A 14,453-nucleotide genomic window follows, 5' to 3' on the forward strand; every position below is an offset into this window, starting at 1 on the left:
ACATTAGCCACGCCACTACCTTCCTTTTGCCTTGTCCTAAACCCTTCACTCCTACCAACCTCCATATGACTTCCAGGCTGAGCTTGATGGTGCCAAGGTCATTGATGTCCACAGCCACAACCTGGGGCAGGGCAGCAAATAGGTCCTTGGTCTCACAGGAGACACTGCCCACAACGACGTGGTTAGCCAGGCCCTTCAGTTCTGTCACCTGTAGCCAAGAGTGCACGGAGAGGTCACATGAGTGAGTGTAGGTGCTGATGAGCTTCAGGGCATCCAGAAATCTGAGTTTGCATAGAGGTTGTAAGACAGTCACAGGGTCACAGGTGTGCAGATTACAGGAGGATGAGAGTTCCAGGGATCACAGGGCCATGGAGGCCATCTGGGATCAAGAGCATCATAGAAGTCCAAGCTGGTAGGGTCCCTGGATTTATAGGGTCGCAGTCTCATGGGAGTTCAATGGAAGTCAAATATTCACAAGTTTGGAAGTTCGTGACAAGGTCTCAGTATCAAAGTCATGAGGAAGATTGTTTTCAAGGCCACATAAAGAGGGTTATGGAGGTCATGGAGTCACATTTTCAGGCCCAGAGAGCTATAAGGGACTACAGGAATGAGAGCCTTAGGAGAGATCTTTACAAGGAATTCCCAGGATAACAGGGTCATAGGAACAAGCTGTCTTATGGATCAGGTCAGGAAAGTCACCTTGATGGACAGGAACTCTGTGAGCAGGGGAAGAAAAACGGTCTCTTCACTGTCCCACACCTGCTTCCCACTACTCTCTATTCGACCTCGCAGTTTCCATCGCTGGCGGCCATATTTCATGCAGATCTAGGGAGACAGGCAGCATGAAGCAGCTCTTGGGACCGTGGCCCTTCCTCCCACCCGGGTCTTCTCAGTACAACCTCATACCTCATACTGATCGCCTACACACAGCCTGGCGAAGCCAGCCAGCCCTGGGCACAGAAAGGAGAAGATGAGCCATGCTGGGGGCCTTAAGCATACCCACTCCTGCCTCTCTTCTGCTCCGACAACTCATTACCTTTCATCCGGAGATGAAACTCTCCCAGCTGTGCCTCTAGCTCGTTCTCCAGAAGACACATGCTCTGGGAAGGAGGGGTAGGAATGTGAGGAAATGAAGAACCAGTTCTCTCTCACCAGCCCACTCCTTGTGCCTCTGCCACAGGGGTCCTCATTGCTCACCTCTGTGTACTCTCGATGCCCTCTAGTGGCCTCAGCCAGGCTATCCCGGGCCTCTCGACTCCCGGGGGACCCCGTGCTGTAGGCACGGACCATGTTGTAGGCACCATCCCGGAGACGCCGCTGGACACAGTATGCTTCATACATCTCGTCAATCTGGGGAGGTGATAAGGGGGTAGCAGCAGGGGACTGAGACTCACCACTGGGGTTGCCCACACTGGACCTTGCCCTTTCCCTGGGATAGCCAAACCCACATCCCACTCTGCGTGCATGCTGTACGCACCTTACTGGCATGGAACTCCAGCCGTCTAAGAAAACGTTCAATGGACTTGACTTGCTAAGGGAAAGTCGAGTCAGAAAGAGCCTAAGTCTTAGGACTCTTTCCTCTCCCTGTGAGCCAACCCTCTTCCAACACCATTCTATATCCACTCACCTTGTCCAAGTCATACAGGAAGCCCTACAGAGGGAGACAAGAAGGGATACTTAGAAGGTGTCAGGAAGACCCCAGGAACATATTTGCCTATCCAGCTATTTTTCAGGATTCAACAAAAATGTTTCCTCCTTTTACAACTGTCCTCCCAGGAAGAACCCTGGCCTTCTCCTTTACCACTGCAATATAATCTCTCGCTGTCATGAGTGAGGCCTTGAACTCTCACACTGCAGCTTCTCTGAGTAAGGCACTAGGTCTCAAGCAGAAAGTGCATTCCAAGAGGTTGGAACAGAATAACCTACCAGCTCACCTCAGAACACAGCTCAATATCATACAAGGTTGCTTTGCCCAGACCCTACACTATACAAGCAAGAGAGATACTGGTCCAGGACATCCCCTGGCATTTACTTACTAGGCGGGAATTCCTCTTGGACTCTTTTATCTGGCCCTGGAGCTTCTCCTGCTCCTGCTGATGCACTTCCAAGTAGGCCCTAGGGGAAAGGCAAGTGACGAGAGTCAACAATCCAGCCTCAAGCTGACAGGATGCTGGTGGTAGGAAAAGGGTGCATAGCTGGGGAAGACTGAGACTTGCAGAAACTTAAATGGAATCCTGGGACATTGCACAAGGAGGGTGTTGCTTACGTCAATCCCCGCTTAAGGGCGGCATACACCAGGTCCAGCCGCTCTGGCTGTGGCACCTTGGGGGCTGGGTGGGCTACGGAAAACATCCTCGATACTCGGGAGAGCACTAGAGGCTTCCGTGGGGGCCCTGGTGGGCTGAAGACCGTGAAGTTCCTGAAGAAGAGACTGCCTTTAAAATGGGGTTAGCAAGAGTCCCCCAAACCCTTACTACACACCCAGTGCCCAATCCCATCTAACTCTCTCAGCCCCATTAAACCCCTTGTCGCGTACCTGGGCCCGCGCTCGTGGCTGCCGAGGACGCCTGCGAAGGACTGGCTCCTATTGACCCGGGCGCTGAGCAGGCGGCGCTGCGGCCGCACCGACAGGGACATCATGGAATGAGTCCGCGCGGGGCTCCCTGGGGGTGGCGGGGGTGTGTGTCCAGCACCAATCGTGTCCCCGAAGAAGCCCCCTTCCCGTGGCTGGGTCCCAGGGCTGGAGCAGGCCCTCCCTGGTCACCAGGAACAGCTGCCCCAATGGGCTCCAGCCTTGGCAGTCTTAGCCTCATTGGCCCCCTCGCTAATGACAGGGCAGTGGCAGGCGACTCGGCCTCGGACTCAGCGTGGCCTCCGCTCTGCCCCTACTTCCTGCGGAGGTGAGGGCTCCGCCTGTCGCGGGGCAGGAAGGGGGGGGGGTCGCGCGGGGACCCTCCTCCAGCTGGGAAGAAGCAGGAAAGAGGCGGGGCGCGCGAAGAATGTGCGGAAGCGCCTGTTTACCCGGGGGCGGGGCGGCATCCCCAGCCCTTCCCCTGCCTGCTCCCCCCCAAGTGGCCGAAAGCTCGGGTGCCACCACCCCGGGAGGCCGTGGAAGGTCATGGGGCGGGGCGCGGGTTAGGATCTCAGTAGAGCCGAGAGACAGGCCTGGCCGGTGCAGGTTTGTAACCCACCGCCCTACTCACACCAACTCGCAGGCGCCTTGACACAAGCGTCCTGCCGGCGCCCGGGGATTCCCAGAGTGGGGGGCAGCGCCGAGAGAAGTGCCCCGCCTCCTCCACTTTTCTATAGACCCTTCTTGGAAACTGAGTCATGGACGCACGCTTCTCCTACCGTGGGAGGAAAGGAGTCCCGACCGAACCGCCACCCCAACCTACTCCAACGAAACACGCATCCTAGGCCCCCAGAATCCCGTCTGCATCCCTTGTGGCCATCTCTAGAGCCTTTAAAGCTCCAAGCCGAGTCCTACCTCTCTTCTTGGAGTTCATGGTGGGTTCCGGATGGTCCCAGACCCGCGCTCACCCACTGTGTCCCGCTGGCCTGGGGCTTTTGGTTCTAGCCCCGCTGGGCTCCAAGCTCACTGCCAGAGACTTTGGCCCTGGTTTCGGCTGCTCTAGGCGCCTCCCGCCCGCCCAGTTCCTGCCTCCTGACTCAGCCAGCCGGGATGGGGCGGGACTGATCCCCCGGACTAGGGGGGCACCCGACCTCGGTCTGCCTGGCCTCTGCAAGGGGTGACTAGGGGCTTTCCTCCGGAGTAGGCCGGCACATTGTTTGGGCTTAGGAGCGCCTGTGAAGGGAGTTGAACCCCAGAATTATTATGGAAGGATAGACTGAGACTTGTGGGACAGTGATAGAAAGGTGTACAAGGGGCTGGGGAGATGGCTCAGCTTCTCTTCCAGCGGCCCAGGTTCAATTCCCAGCACCCACATGGCAGCTCACAACTGTCTGAACTGTCTGTAACTCCAGTTCCAGAGATATCTCTCTCTCTGTCTCTCTCTCTCTCTCTCTGTCACACACACACATGCATACATGCATGCAAACCTCCAATACATTTGAAATAAAAAATTTAAAAAAAGAAATATGTTCAAAAGTGACTGTCAGGCTGCTGAGAAAAAAGCCAACATAAAGAGGGTTGGGAATTAGGGTTCTGTGTGTGTGAAGGGGGAAAGTAGAAAGTTGGGGGTGCTGAGTGCAGGGACTGTGGCAGTGGAGGACACTGGATAATAAGGACTCTGTAGAAGCTGAGGAAAGAGATAAGCTGAAGGGGCAGGAGCTAGATCAACCACAGATCATGTGCTACTCCAAGACACTGAGGAGGATTCCAAAGCCCCCTGCATCGTCTTTATACCCACAAAGGGGGTGCTCCCCTCTCCTGGGCCCAGAGAAAAGGATCAGGTCCTGCTACCCAGCCAGGGCTTCCCCCTATAGTGGAAGGTGTCCTTCTACCCTTGGCTCTCAACCCAAGTCCTGAAATCCCTTGGTACCAGCTTTCTTGATCCCAGCCTCCTCCTCCCTCTCTCTCTCTCTCTCTCTCTCTCTCTCTCTCTCTCTCTCTCTCTCTCTCTCTCTCTCTCTCTCTGTGTTTGTTTGTTTGTTTTTTATTTGTTTGTTTGCTTGTTTTTGTTTTTCGAGACAGGGTTTCTCTGTAGCTTTGGGCCTGTCCTGGAACTAGCTTTTGTAGACCAGGCTGGCCTCGAACTCACAGAGATCTGCCTGCCTCTGCCTCCCGAGTGCTGGAATTAAAGGCTTGTACCACCACCGGCCTGGCTATCCCAGCATCTCTTACTTGAATATCCCTTGTCCACATCCAGCATGAACTATGCATTCCTGTGGACTGCTCACCCAATACAAGCCTTTATGCCTCTTTCAGCTCCCATATCCAACACCCTAGCCTTATCATATACTCTGGAATGCCCTTTTCCTAACTGTCCATACTAAGCCTCACTGTCCATAATCGCCAGTTTCTCCCATCACCATCACCATATCTGTTTGTTACCTCGGACTTCTGGTCCCCTGAACACAAGTCATTTATTCAGCTACCCACTGAATGGCAAGCATGTGCCAGCCACTGGAGATATAGCCCAGAATTTCAGACACCACTGTGCACAGAGATTACAGTCCGCCTCTGCTTGCTTTCTCTTCCAGCTCCCTCCCACCTTCCTTCCCTTACCTCTCTGCACACCCTGTTCCCAGCCTGCATTTACAGTCACCCTTTTTTAAAAGTATCCCTTTTTTTTATTTATTACATATACAGTGCACTGCCTGCATATACGCTTGCAGGCCAGAAGGGGTCACCAGATCTCATTATAGATGATTGTGAGCCACCATATAGATGCTGGGAATTGAATTCAGGACTTGGGGGAGAGCAGCCAGTGCTCTTAACTACTGAGCCATCTCTCCAGCCCCCAAAGCCACCCTTTTATCTCTTGCCTGCTGTTAGTATCCTCAGCACTCTACACTCCGTCTTGCGTGGCAGAAACCAAACCTGGCAAACCAACTCCCTGTTCCTGCTACTCCTACACTCATCCTGAATTGAGCCAGGAGGTCTTGGCATAGCAGCTGGAATCAGTGCAATACTCAACCTCAGATGGTTCTCACTTCCTACCTGGGAAATTATCCTGTATGGTGCTAGTCTTTTTCTCCCTTCTCAGAGAAGATGGATGTCTCAGACTTTCTCTTCAACTTACCGGTAAATTCAGTCACTCTTACACTGAACCTGAAAACAAGCCTGAAAACTCTCCAAAAGGCCATCAGTAATAAGAGAATCACTATGTGGTAAAAACAATGAAAAAGAGCTGGGCAATGGTGGCACACGCCTTTAATCCTGGCACTCGGGAGGCAGAGGCAGGCGGATCTCTGAGTTCGAGGGCAGCCTGGTCTACAGAGCTAGTTCCAGGACAGGCTCCAAAGCTACAGAGAAACCCTGTCTCAAAAAACAAACAAACAAACAAAACAAAAAAATAAATGCAGTAATATGAGTGAATCTTACAGTATATCAACTAGCGACAGACATAAAACACAAGTAAGGCGATATGTATGGTTCCCTTGACAATGAATTTCAAAAACAGGTGAGAAAGTGCATGAGTGTGGTGCTGCATCCTATATCAGGAGGCAGGAGGATTGGACGTTCATGGCTAGCCTAGGCTACATAAGACCCTGTCTCAAAAAACAAAAAGCCAGAAAAAGCACATAAAACCAATTTGTGATGCAGAAGTCAGATTAGCAATTGTCCTGGTTGGTTTTCATAAACGACGCAAATCTAGTCATATCTGGGAAGAGGGAATCTTAACTGAGAAAACGTCTCCATCAGATTGGACTGTAAGCAAGGAGCATTTCCCTTTTCCTTTTTTAGAGAGGATCTAGCTATGTAGTCTTGCTTGACTGGCCTGAAACTTGCTATGTAGATCAGACTAACCTTGAACTCATAGAGATCTACCTGCCTCTGTTTCCTGATTTTTGGGAGTAAAGGCCACCATAACTGGCTCTGCATTTCCTTGGTTCATGATGAATGTGGAAAAGCACAACCCAACTGGGGGTGGTGCTACCCTTGAGCAAGTGGTCCTGGGGTGTGTGAGAAAGTGAGTGAACCATGGGCAGCAAGACAGTAAGTCACATTCTTCTATGGTTTATGTTTCAGTTCCGGCCTCCAGGTCCCTGCCCTGCTCGAGTTCCTGCCCTGACTTCCCTCAGTGATGAACTATTGTTACCTGGAAGTAGAAAATGAAACAAACCATTCCCTCCCCATGTTGCTTTTGGTTGTGGTGTTTTACTACAACAATAGAACCCTTATTCAGACAGTACTTATCCTTAGGCTGTAACTGAAAGCAGGCAAAAGGGGTCTTCCAAAGTGTTAGCAATGTTCTATTTCCTGCTGTGGGTTCTCTTTCCAGGTCATACATAGGTGTGTTCCATTACAAAATGTATCATGGGGGCTGGAGAGATGGCTCCAGTGGTTAAGAGCACCTCCTGCTCTTCCAAAGGTCCTGAGTTTAATTCCCAGCAACCATATAGTGGCTCACAACCATCTGTAATGAGATCTGGTGCCCTCTTCTGGCCTGCAGGCAGAGTACTGGGAATACCATATACATAATAAATAAATCTTTTTAAAAAAATGTATTTTGATGTACATTTAGGACAGACCTTTGTAGGAGGGGGATGGGGGAGGAGTGATGATGTCTTAGCTATATTTCCCGAGCTAGCCTCAAAACTCTTAGACTCAAGCAATCTTGCTGCCTTAGCTCCTGAGAAGCTCGGACCTCAGGTGTATGCCACTGCTCCTAGCAACTTTCTGCATACATTAGAGTTCACCATATAGTTGGATTTTAAGTAAATAACTATACAGGCAATCTAGAATGTAGCTCAATGGCAAAGTATATGCTTAGTATGCTCAAAGCTCTGGATTCCATCCCCAGCAACACACACACACACACATACATGCACACACGCACACAGCGAATGAGTAACTACAGAAAATAAATTACAGCTGGGCAGTGGTAGCGCACACCGTTAATCCCGGAACTTGGGAGGCAGAGACCGGCAGATCTCTTGTGAGTTCGTGGCTACCCTCATCTACAAAACAGGCGCCAAGACAGCCAGGACTGTTAAACAGTGAAATCCTATCTCAAAAAACCACACAGCACATGCAAAATAGATAAATAAAATAAATAAATTACATCCCAATGTGTCTTGTGTCTTGCTCTAGCTACCCCATTCCGCATCCCACTGCTCTGTTCCTTTCTGAGTCAAGTTTCTGGAAGAATGGTCCACCTCGATTTCCTTGCCACACCCACCTACTCCTCTTCCTCTGCTGGCTGGCTTTTTGCACCCACCCCTTCTGTGACTCCTCAAGACAAGGTCAACAATGACCTCTCTGTTGCTGAATCAACCCAGTATCTAAAGTCTATTCCTTCTCTTGCTCTTTCTCAATAAAATACTGGACTCATGGCTTTCTTCCTCTTCATTAACCCCTTCCTTCCATGAATTTCAAGAAGCAGTGGGGCTGGAGAGACCTTCAGCAGTTAAGAGCACTGACTGTTCTTCCAGGACCTGGGTCCAATTCCCAGCACCCACACGGCCGCTCACAACTGTCTGTAACTCCAGGATCCAACACCCTCTTACAGACAAACATGCAGGCAAAACACTAATGTGCACAAAATAAAATAAATTTTAAAAAAAAGGAAGCCACAGGGGCCGGAGAGATGGCTCAGTGGTTAAGAGCATTGCCTGCTCTTCCAAAGGTTCTGAGTTCAATTCCCAGCAACTACAAGGTGGCTCACAACCATCTGTAATGAGGTCTGGTGCCCTCTTCGGGCCTGCAGACAGAATATTGTATACATAATAAATAAATAAATAAACATTAAAAAAAAAAGGAAGCCACATACTTCTGTTTTTCTGCCTACTTAACACCACACATTTTCCTTTCCCACAGAGAACCTGTTTCTCTCTTTATCCTCAAAGGGACTCCACTGTCCCAACCCTTGGGCCATGTACCTCTCCACATCCTTATCTATCCTCAACCAAACCGCTCTTGTAAGCATTAGGCTTGCTTATCCAACTGCCTCCCAGACGTCTACCCACAAACTAAGCGACAATGTGTAGTGGCCTGTAAGGGGAGAAGAGCTGAGTTTGAGGTCACTGGACTGAACTGACCACTTGTCCAAGTTTTAACCATCCCATGACAGTTCTATTATCTATTTGCTCAGTTGTTCAAAACAGAAACTGAGAGTCATCCTTGGTCCTGCCGTGAGTTACACTCAGCCTTCACTCAGTCGCCCACTCTTGACAGATCAAGCTTTTCGACGCCTCTGGATCCCGCCCTGGGGGTACAAGCTCATAATCCCATCTACCTGGGAGGCTGAGGTAGAAGGGCCAAAAATTCATGTCTACCTGAGCTACAAAGTGAGTTCAAGGCCAGCCTGACTAACTAAGACCCTATTGCAAAATTTAAAAAAAAAAAAAAGATTTTTTTAAAAAATGTCTTTAGGTATAGCTCAGAGGCAAAGTGCTTGCTCAGCCTGCTTAAGGTTCTAGTTCAATGCCCAGTACACATCATACACACACACACACACACACACACACATACACATTCAGAGTGTGTCTCTAGAGTTTGCACCCTCACAGCAGGTCCGATCTATTACCAACTCTATCCTAGCATCCAAGCAGCCTCCCATAGGCTCCCTGTCTCTCCCTATCCTGCAATCAACCATTCTTTATTCACTAAGACACTCTTTTGAAAATTCCAGTCACCAACAATGCCAAAAACAACAACAATAACAAACAATCCTGCCCCTTTTTGAGTGTTTCCTGTATGTCAGACAATATGCTGAGCAAAGATCATTTAATTCCAGCAAGAAGCCTATGTAGTTAGGTCTTATTAGCCCTACTTCACAGCTGAGCTCAACTGACTTTTTGTGACCTTGGGTAAGATGTTCAGTTGGTTTCCCTGTGTAGCTCTGACTATCCTGGAACGGGCTCTGTAGACCAGACTGGCCTCACAGGGCCAAGACACTTCTTAAGCCTCTGGACTTCAGATACTCATAAGCATAAAACAACCACTGCCGGAAGCATGAAGTGAGATATCTCCATCTACAGGAGTGTTTAGGGGAGGGGGAAGCACGTGTAGTACACAGCAAGTATTAGCTGCTATTATTAGTGATTATTAATTTACCAAAGATTACACAGCTAGTAAGTGGCAGGGCCCACATTCAAGCCTAGACATTCTGATCTAAGATTCTGAATCTTTAAAATCTCTATTCAAACTCTTATAAAATTTTCCAAAAAAAAAAAAAAAACCCAATGAGAGCTACAGAGTAATTTGCCGGGCTGTGGTGGCGCACGCCTTTAATCCCAGCACTTTGGAGGCAGAGGCAGGTGGATCTCTGTGAGTTCGAGTCCAGCCTGGTCTACAAGAGCTAGTTCCAGGACAGGCTCGAAAGAAGACACGGAGAAACCCTGTCTCGAGAAACAAAACAAAACAAAACTTCACAGCTACCTCCTGCTCCTACGAATAAAGTCCTTTGCTTCTTTCCCGGCCCCTGTCCTTCTCTGTAGCAACTGTGACCCTTCCTGCCACACTCAAGGTTTTTAGCATCTGATCAGCAAACTCCATCCCTCCCATACCCTCTTCCACTAGTGTGTGTGTGTGTGTGTGTGTGTGTGTGCGCGCGCGCGCGCGTGTGTGTGTGCGTGTGGTGTTGCTAGGTTCAACCTTAGGTTCTTAGGCAAGTGCACTCTACCAGTGAGCTACATTCCTAGCCCCCCCCCCCCTTTTCACTGCTCTTAGCCTAACTCCCTCTCCTTTTTCCTCTGCTCCCTAACTTCTCCTTCTAGAAAGCCTGCTCTGGATTGCTTCCCCCCTTTTGGCACCTCTATAGCTTCCTCTCTCTGATCCTCAAGGCCACATAGCTAAGTGGTAGTTCTCCAGGAGACCCTATCTTCCCACCAGTCTAGACTCTCTGGGTCCTGGGGCCTACCTGCTTGCCCTCTGCTGTAATTTCCGGAGCCCTCCTCCAAGACCTGAGCATCTGGGAAGTGAAAGAAGGAGGGGCTGAGTGCGGAAGCTGGGCTGCCCAGTTTCGGAACAGGATCCTGACCTACTGGAGGGGTAGATCCTAGGACACAAGTCTGAGTCTACTCTGATTTTCCTACCCAACCTACGATTCTTCTTTTCCCTTCCCAGTTTATTACATCACATATCACATGCATGGGTCAGGGGTTGCTCCCTGGGACTAGGTCAGGGTGAAGGTGTCCTGGGATTCTGGATTCAGGGTGTACGGGTTATTCCATCCATTTTCTGTCCCTGGCAGCACCTCTGCTGCCACTTAACCCCTATACTCAGGAACCATGAGTAACTGTTGGGAATACCAGCGCCACACCCACCTCACCATTAAATGGCCCCGGAGAATGTACAATTAACTGACCACTTCTGGGGGGAGGGGTCTCGTCCCCTGTTGAGGTGGACAGAAAGGGTTGACACCTACTCCCATCCCTACCTAATGGAGAGGGACTATCTCAACTGGTGGGTGCTGGCTGCTAAGAGACAGGAGCCTTAGCTCCTGTCAAGTCCACAATGTGTTGTGGACATGGGAAAGAAAGAATCCAGGTCCCAAAGGTTATGAAGTGTGCAACTCAACAGTGAGTGGAATCCTCTTTCTTTCTTCCTTCCTTTCTTCCTTTCTTCCTTCCTTCCTTCCTTCCTTCCTTCCTTCCTTCCTTTCCTTCTTTCTGTTTTTCGAGCCAGGGTTTCTCTGTCTGTGTAGCCTTGGAGTCTGTCCTGTAACTCACTCTGAGATCAAATTGGCCTCGAACTCACATAGATCCGTCTGCCTCTGCCTCCCAAGTGCGGGGATTAAAGCGTGCACCATCACCACCCGGCAGGGAATGGAATCTTAACTGCCTGCGTGAACCCAGTTTTTATAGACGCCCCCAATAGCTCCTGTGTGCCAAGACTAATACACCTGTGAAGGACGGAAAGTACGACTAACAGAACTGTCCATCTTGTGCAGTGGTCGGCGACACTAGCCATAGCCTCTCTGCAAGTCTCTGGGTCCAGCCCCTCTCAGCTGTAGGGCCACAGCAGACTGAGGTAAACAGAAGCTATAAATAACCCAGGCAAAAGGGTGACTGCGAGGGAGAAGGGGGTCGCGCGCAGAAGCCTGTCCCTGTCTCCATGGAAACTACCCCAAACCTAGTTGCTGACGTCATCTGGCAGCCACCAACCAGAACTGGCAATGAAAAGGGGAGGGGGCCTGCCGTGGCCTAGGACCCCCCCCCACCCCGGAACCGGGTGGAGACTGCTTGGTGGCCTCACTTCCTGCCGGCCTCCTCCCTGGTCAGCTGGTCACATTCACTGTCCCGCCGCGCTCTGGGAGCTGGACAGCCTTCCCCAGCTGGGTCTGGCTAGGACGCGAGTCCCAGCGGTGGCGGACTGGGAACGCTCTGACTCACTCTCGCTTTCCTCGCCTGCTTTTCCACCTAAGCATAGCCTAATCCAAAGCTCTGTGTGCTCTCCTCCCTCTCACCCAAACCCAGGCCCTGGGACTGCTCATCCCGCTCTGCTGCCCACAGGACCCGGACCGGGTAGGAGGTAGATGAGGGAGCCGTGCCAGTCCTTGTCCGGCTGTAGTGCTATGTAGCTCTATTACCGTTTTTCTCTTCCTACCCACCCCCACTGTCAATGCTAGGATGGTGGATAGTGCAGGAACAAAAATTCAGATCAAATTCTTGCTTCTCCTCGACACAGCTGTGTGACCTTGAGAACGATGCTAACCTTTCTGGCCCAGTACGTACACCTACCAGATGGTCATAGACCTCCTCAAAAGACTGCATGCATGTCAGCTGAATACAGCAGACCCAGGACACACGCAGCCACACAGATGGTGGCCACGCACCGTTATTATTATATTAGATTGTTCACACGGGAGTCCCGTCTGCACATAAATCAGAACTGATCTGGAAGGGCCGGTAAGAGAGGTCAGATTCAGGCTTAACTCGGGATAGGAGGACAGAGGGTGTTGAGGCTGACTTAAGCGGGGCTCTAGTCCAGGCGAACAACCCCTTCCCCAAACCAGTTCTACAGGATGCTCAATTCTGACTGTTTGCCGAGTCCCCATTGCAGCTTCCATTCCCAGGGAGAGGGTCTGGTCACCGACCTCCACCAGTGCGACCTTCTCCGGCTTCAGCTTTGGTTTGGGTGGGGAGTGTGGCCTCGGGCAGGCTCAGTCACCTCGGGCCTGGCCCCAAAGCAGCTTGGGTTGGAAGGGCCAGAAAGACTAGCTCATCTGAGAGGTCCCCTGCACCCTGTCGCCCCCTTCCAATTCCCAGACCAGCCTCCCGCCGCGCTGTGGGCAGCGCACGCTCGGGGGGAGGGGGGGCAAGCTAATCCCAGGCCCCGAGAGGCGCCGCAGGCTCGCCCTCGGGCCTGCCCACCACGGGGCCCCGGGGCACGGCCGCCGCGGCCTGCGTGAAAGGGAAGAAGGGGGCGGCGGGCGCGGCAGACCCGGAGGCGGCGGCTTTTGTGGGGCGAAGCTGTGTCCTCGAGCCGGGGGTGGGGGTGGGGGAGGTGGGGAGGAAAGACACCGCGCGATCCGGGTCGCGAGAATGGGGTGAGGCGGGACCCGGTCGCAGATCCGGGAGTCGCTGGGCGGCGCGGGTGCGAGAGGCACGGGATCCACCGCCCGCCCCCTCTCCCGGCCATGGCTATTCGGAAACGGCGCGGACACTCACATGGCTGCGCTGGGCTTCAAGGACCTCGCGCTGTCGGTGCTCTCGGCGTTGCCTGGCCTGCTCGCGCCGCAGCTGCCGCTGTCGCCGCCGCCGGCGCCTGCCCCTCCCTCCGCCCCGCCGCCCCGCCCCGCCGAGCCCCACCTCCTGCGTTCCCCGAGGCTCCCGCACCCTTAAGGGGCGCCCACAGCTCGCTCCACCTTCGCGGGTAGCCGGGCAGCGTGGTCTGCCTACCGTGTCAACCAGCTCGTGGGAGGGGAGACCTTTGGAAACCCGAAGGCGTCTGCGGGAACCGAGCGGCTTCCTGGGAATCTCAAGCAGACCTTAAAACTGGGGTAGGGGGCGCTAGGGAACCCCTCCTACTTGCCTCTTACCCAGATCTCTGCAGTTCTATAGACCTCAGGCCCCCTTCCTGTCACATAAACAGGTTCTTGGAGTTGACACTGGAAGTTAGGGTGGTTGGAGAAAATGGTTAGGGTCTGGAAAGGCCAAAAGGGAAGTCGGAAGCCTAACCATCCCACCCCTCTGGATTGAAGCTCTGCCCGCTCCCATCCCTCCCCCACCTTTTCAGTCAGCTTCAGCTTCCCACTGTAGGGTCAGATTTATTATCTGGCTAATAAATCAGGGCCCATAGCCCGGCCATGCATGCATTCACCACTCACTGGGTACTACTTTCTATGGAGTTACAGATTTTGCTCCCTGGGTTATAAGTGGCTAACCTGGTAAACTCTGGGTATGCATACTGGAAACACACATTGACCCTCCAGGCTAAAGCCTCATCTCCAAGGCCAGGGCTGGCCCTTCCAAGAAATGGGTTATAGTTGAATAGAGAGCTGGCCTGACTGACCTCCATGGGGTAAACAGCTGACTCCAATCCTCTATCTCTCCTACTAATCAGATGCTACTAGCTCTCTCCAACCCTATGTCCCTGATCCTCCACCCCTTGGCTTCCCTGTAGCGCTTCATCTTTTGAAGTATGTCAGGCATACTCAAGGAGTGATTTGATGAATTTTAAGAGGTGCCCAGATTTCTGACCCTGACCCTGGTCCTGAAGGTTGATCTCACCAATCCAGTTTAGGTAGAACTGGGACTCTTGGGATACCAGCATCTTCATCCTCCCAAGCTGGGCTTTGATGCCCTTGTGAATGCCCATACTCCCTCCTCAGTTCTTTTTTGTTGTTGCTTTATGTGCATTGTTATTTTACCTGCATATA

The 14,453-nt window shown here is 51.9% G+C and overlaps 1 protein-coding gene across 8 annotated transcripts in view; it reads right to left on the reverse strand.

Moving 5' to 3' along the window:
* Positions 1-13,354, reverse strand: part of Ripor1 (RHO family interacting cell polarization regulator 1) — a 21,001-nt gene extending 7,647 nt beyond the window's left edge. For 3 of the 8 annotated variants that reach the window (XM_075977168.1, XM_075977167.1, XM_075977170.1), the window contains exons 1-11: positions 13,243-13,349; positions 2,537-2,663; positions 2,267-2,419; positions 2,037-2,115; positions 1,628-1,651; positions 1,478-1,531; positions 1,198-1,350; positions 1,037-1,100; positions 907-950; positions 700-825; positions 60-208 (exon numbers count right to left, since the gene is read on the reverse strand). In XM_075977168.1, the coding sequence (XP_075833283.1) occupies positions 60-208; positions 700-825; positions 907-950; positions 1,037-1,100; positions 1,198-1,350; positions 1,478-1,531; positions 1,628-1,651; positions 2,037-2,115; positions 2,267-2,419; positions 2,537-2,640 (950 nt within the window). In that variant the 5' untranslated portion in view covers positions 2,641-2,663; positions 13,243-13,349. Of the gene's footprint in view, positions 1-59; positions 209-699; positions 826-906; positions 951-1,036; positions 1,101-1,197; positions 1,351-1,477; positions 1,532-1,627; positions 1,652-2,036; positions 2,116-2,266; positions 2,420-2,536; positions 2,664-3,487; positions 3,626-13,242 lie in introns of those variants that run through there. The other 5 variants (XM_075977166.1, XM_075977163.1, XM_075977164.1 and 2 more) reach the window with 3 other exon arrangements.
* Between the last annotated feature and the right edge of the window lie 1,099 nt (positions 13,355-14,453).

This window comes from Microtus pennsylvanicus, chromosome 6, assembly GCF_037038515.1.
Source record: "Microtus pennsylvanicus isolate mMicPen1 chromosome 6, mMicPen1.hap1, whole genome shotgun sequence".
Classification (NCBI taxonomy): Eukaryota; Metazoa; Chordata; class Mammalia; order Rodentia; family Cricetidae; genus Microtus; species Microtus pennsylvanicus.